The sequence below is a fragment of the Fulmarus glacialis genome, unplaced genomic scaffold (genome assembly GCF_000690835.1).
Source record: "Fulmarus glacialis isolate BGI_N327 unplaced genomic scaffold, ASM69083v1 scaffold17629, whole genome shotgun sequence".
NCBI lineage: Eukaryota > Metazoa > Chordata > Aves > Procellariiformes > Procellariidae > Fulmarus > Fulmarus glacialis.
In genome coordinates, this window is record NW_009234047.1 from 14,501 (window position 1) to 19,314 (window position 4,814).

Here is a 4,814-nt window from a genome sequence, read left to right on the forward strand (position 1 = left end):
TCAGAAATGGACTTTTTGTAGAACTTTCTAATTCAGGATTTCAGATTATTTTAATCTTAATCACGTTATCATACTGTGATGTAAATACTCTGATTCTACAAATGTGAAAATTAATGCACAGAGATATGAAATAATTTGTCAGAGGTATGCAGCCAGTATGCAAGTAGAACACAACATTCCTTCATAGGTTTCTCTCTTCACTCTTCCAAATGAAGGTTTTTTCTATTTATTTTGTCTTTATCACTACTGATTATTGCTGCTCAGGGGTAGTACCTGCTTTCTGTCTGTACTGCAGTTAGTTCTTTTCTCCATGTTGCAAATCCATAGGCCAGATTAATCAAGACCTTACGGTAACCTATTTGCTCTGACAAACTGGAATGAAAAGATAACTATTTTAAATTACTGTACTAGGCCTTTATTAGAAAAACTTAACCAATGCTCTCACTGCTTTATACATTTTGACCATATTTTGAGGTGAGTTTGAAAGATTGAAGCTGGTATTTAAATAAGCTGCTTTATACTTATGCTTCTAGGCCGTTGGGGTTTTTTTTCTCCAAAGAAACAATGAATTAAATTTTGTAGGCAGTCAGAAAGATAGTGAAATTCTTACACACCATGTTTCATTTGCCTTTTCTAGTTTTCACAACCTCTGTCATTTTAGCCTACCTATAGTTAACCTGCCTCTCCTCAAGAAAGCCCTTAGCTAAGTACAGACTTGATCATGCACTTCTGGTTTTTCTTAAGTATCTCTTTACCTTTCGGCAGGAACTAAAATGTTGAATCATGTCTTAAACATCTGTGAAAAAGATGGCACTTTTGACAACATCTATCTGTAAGTAAATGAGTTACTCATGCATTTTTTGAGAGATGATAGAGGCATGTATGGGAGCAAAGGGAGGGACATTCAAGAGCATTTTAGTATGTATTTCAGTGGGGTCATGGGACATCTTGTAAGAGATAGCAAGAAAGCTAGGGGTTATATTCTGGGCTTGCTGTGTGATGCTGAGAAAACCAAAAGCTTGTGTGCTTGCTTTAGAAGGGCTTCTGCAAATTTGTGGAATTTGAAAGTAGTTTAGTTACAAAATGATGTTCTATAGCAGAATTACGCTGTATGACTAAAAAAATTCTCGTAAAAGAATTTTTTTATCATACAGTGTCGTCCTCAGAATGGAAAATACTGCAAGTCTTGCATGCAGTTTTGATACATTTGCTGTCTGTCTTTTATGACGGTACTGTGTAGGTTAGAACATCAGATCAGAAGTGCTTGCAAGCACTCTAGGTTCTCATTCAGTAGCAAGGCCCAACTGCTTATTTCCATTCTTGCACTGTGCCAGGTCAGCTGTTTGTGCAACAACACAGTAAACTAGATCAATGACCTGACTCAGCTGGGGAAACTGTTTTTGGTTTTGTTTCTGGGTGTTGTTTTTGGTTTTAGTGTGGTTTTGGGGGGTTTGAGGTGTTTTTTTTTTTTCATCAACTGCACGTCTACATAAGCACTTGGCATGATGCAGACATGAGAACAAGCACTGGGGTAGAGGACAGGGCTGCTTAAAAGAGCACCACCATCCTAATAGATCCCCATGGAAATAGAGCCTGAAATCCATAGGTGCCAAAGCTTTGCTTCCCCTTCGCTGCTGGCTGCACACTTCTGCTTCTTCCTGTGCATTGGTGTCTGTGTGAGTACCAAGTGAGCTGATGCAGTTTTTGGCCAGATCACTTCTCTGAGCCAGCTTCTTCCTTGTCCATCACTGCTTGCTTATACCAGCACAAGCAGAGTGCACTGGTAGGGAGAGTCCCATAGCAGGTACGGCTTGGACTGACTTACGCTGCCACAGAACTGCACCCTGAACTCTTGCCAGGACTGTTGAAGATGCTTAGTGAGGAGTGTTTTGTACACAGGTATCACTATAAATGGAGTGACTTTCTCCTCAAGTTTAGTCCACCCCTGCCAAGGAGATGCAAAGTCTTCCAAGACCTCTACTGTTGTAGCTTTGTGCCATCTCTGTAAGAGGAACAGGTGTTTTAAAGAGGAGTTTGAGTAAAGCTGCTTTTGGCTTGTATTCCTGCTCTGCTGCCTCAGAAGAACTGGTAATGAAGTCTCTCTCAAATGCCTGCTAGTTGGCACAGGCTTTCCTTTTTGCTTTTGCACTGTGTGCACAGTGAAGGACCTGCGTGCTGTTTTTAATGCAAAAAACAAATCCTTCATAGTCCGTCTTTCCACTTCTCAGAGTAGGTTTCTGGGATGACAATAAATAGCCCCCGAAGTTGGCATAACAAAGTTCTTTCAGTGGCCCATTGATTTTATTACTATGTCTGTTGCTTGTGCATCTTCTATCTGAACATATTATGCAGCTTAGCACCCAATTTGATATCAGTGGCTAAATCTTTCATTATTATGAAGTTTCCTTTTAGCTATTTGGTGTTTATTGGGCTTAACACTAAGATCTTTTGGTTTGTTCTGCTGTTGCTTTCAGAGTTGCTTTGGTTCTATGGTTATGCAGCAAGTTGTCATGACAAAGTGATTCATGAGCTTGTGCAGTGTCCACTGAATCTTGGGAGTGTTTAATGAATGCCTTTTGCTGAGCCAAACTTTTTTTTTTTGGATAAAATTTGTGCAAATAAATGTCCTAGTTGCTTAGAATGAAGAACTGATGGCTGTTTGTTTTGGAGGCCTTGAAATTCTTGAAATATGCTAGCAAGATCTGTAAAACTCTGGGGGAGATAGATACAAGGGAAAAGGACTTTGTAAGCCCATAGGGCTTCTTTGTGCTGTTACAGCTTTTCGTGAGGAGAGAGGGGTAGTTAGAAGTGAGCAAGGAGTTAAAATCGTATCAAACACCATTGCCAGTTTTGTGTTGCAGCATGTAGGGAACATCACTCAGACAATGTTTTGGTCATCTAAAAAGCGTCACTACAGGAAGTTAAAATTGGCTCTACAGTGAAACTTTGTTATATATTTCCACAAAATATCTGTCACTTCCAGATTAAGAAAAATTGAAATTACTGAGCTAGTAATGCTTCAGAGTCTCTCTGCTATTTGTGTTCCTTAAAAGAGCTTTACTGAGGGGAAACATTTGCCACTTCTCAGAATGATAGCCACAGTCCATCCAGGAGCTGTGTTAGCTCAGGACTGATTTGGAAGACCAAAATTTCCAGTCCTGAACTTACACCATCGTTCCTGTCTCTACCTAGATAGCTCCTTTTCTTATCTTGTCTTTGACCGTTCTGAGTGTGGAGGCAGAATACTGTACCACAGAAGGTTCTGATACCTGTGTCTCTATTCTCCTTTCTGTCCCAGGCATGTCCAGATCAGCAATGAGTCCGCAATTGACTTCTACAGAAAGTTTGGCTTTGAGATCATTGAGACGAAGAAAAACTACTACAAGAGGATAGAGCCCGCAGATGCTCATGTGCTGCAGAAAAACCTTAAAGCCCCTTGTCTTGGCCAGAACGCAGATGTGCAAAAGACCGACAACTGAACAAAACCCCAACGAACACTTTCTTGCACTTGCTTGTCGCCAAATAAGGAAAGAGAGGCCTCTTGATTTTTTTTTTTTTAACTCCACCCCTTCATCCTCTTAATTTTTTTTCCTTGACCTCTCTCCAACAAAATGTAATGCTTCTTCCAAGGATTGTCCAATCATGTTTGGGTTTGGTTGTTTGTTTTTTTTTTTTTTTTGAGCTCTTCTTTCTGTGTTGTGGTTTTTTTTTTTGTTTGTTTGGGGTTTTGGGGGTTTTTTTGGGGTGGGAAAAGGTGTGCAGAGCTCTTAAGTTTGAGGTGTGGAGGGCTTGAGCAGGTTATCCTGATGACAAGTTTCCTTCAGAATTATCTCTTTCAGTAAGCAGAATGTAAATCCAATGGGGGGAAAAAAGGAAAAGCAGTATCTTGTCCTTTGACTCCTACATTATTGTGTTTTTTATAACCTACAGGGTACTTAACTCCCCCCCAACCTTTGAATGTTACTTCAGTACTTCCCACTTTTCCTTTTAATTCCCCCACCTCAAAAAAGTATGTTTAGTTCTTCCCAATATTTTTGAGTATGGCTTTTTCCTCCACCTTTTGCTGAGAAGGGCGGGCTACTTTACCATACCTTTTCACTCTGCCTGGGCTGATCTTTTTGAATGCTTTTTTTAAATACTTCTCACCCAAGCTGGTGCTACACTTCTTAACTGACTGAGAGGAGGGTTTAGAGTGGTCTTTGTTTTTTCTTTTTTTCATTTACCCAACTCCCAGCAGAATTCTGCCAGAGTAAGAGCTAGATCTGGTGTTGGCAAGAGTGACCTTGTAAAAATATGAATCCTGAGGCAAGACCCTTGCTTTAAAAATGGGTGAAATGCTGTAGGGCTCATTGAGAGTTAGTTTTATCTGTGTTGTTGGGATGGGAAAAGTGACGGTGACCACCTTACCAGCTTTGATCACATAAGACAAGCACCTGTCTCCAGATAAATTTGCTACAGCTACTAAATCTGTGGTGACAAATCTGAGATGAGGCAAGGGGTGAGGAGACCAGGCAGTAAGGCTGAGAAGGCAAACACAAATCTGACCCTAATCACATAGCTTCGCAGGGGTCTCCTGGATTTGCTTGGGATTGGCTTGGCTTGCTGTGTTTATGTGCTCCTTCGGGAGGAGGTGGTTAAGAACTGCACAGTTTGCTCCTTTGAAGATTCTTTTCCCCTTTTCCCGTTCAGTGGTAATAATGCAGTTCTCCTCTCGTGAGAGGGTGTTCATGGAGCACCAGAGAAAGCGGCATGTATTAGAGCATTTTATGGGTTTGGAAAATAGGCTGGCTGGCTTCTTCCTAGTACTGTAATCT

The 4,814-nt window shown here is 40.7% G+C and overlaps 1 protein-coding gene across 1 annotated transcript in view; it reads left to right on the top strand.

Annotated features, from left to right (window-relative positions):
* Nucleotides 1-4,105, top strand: part of NAA50 (N(alpha)-acetyltransferase 50, NatE catalytic subunit) — a 5,017-nt gene extending 912 nt beyond the window's left edge. The window contains exons 3-4 of the mRNA XM_009585536.1: nucleotides 766-832; nucleotides 3,299-4,105. Of these exons, the coding sequence (XP_009583831.1) occupies nucleotides 766-832; nucleotides 3,299-3,479 (248 nt within the window). The 3' untranslated portion in view covers nucleotides 3,480-4,105. The remainder of the gene's footprint in view (nucleotides 1-765; nucleotides 833-3,298) is intronic.
* Nucleotides 4,106-4,814: the final 709 nt, after the last annotated feature.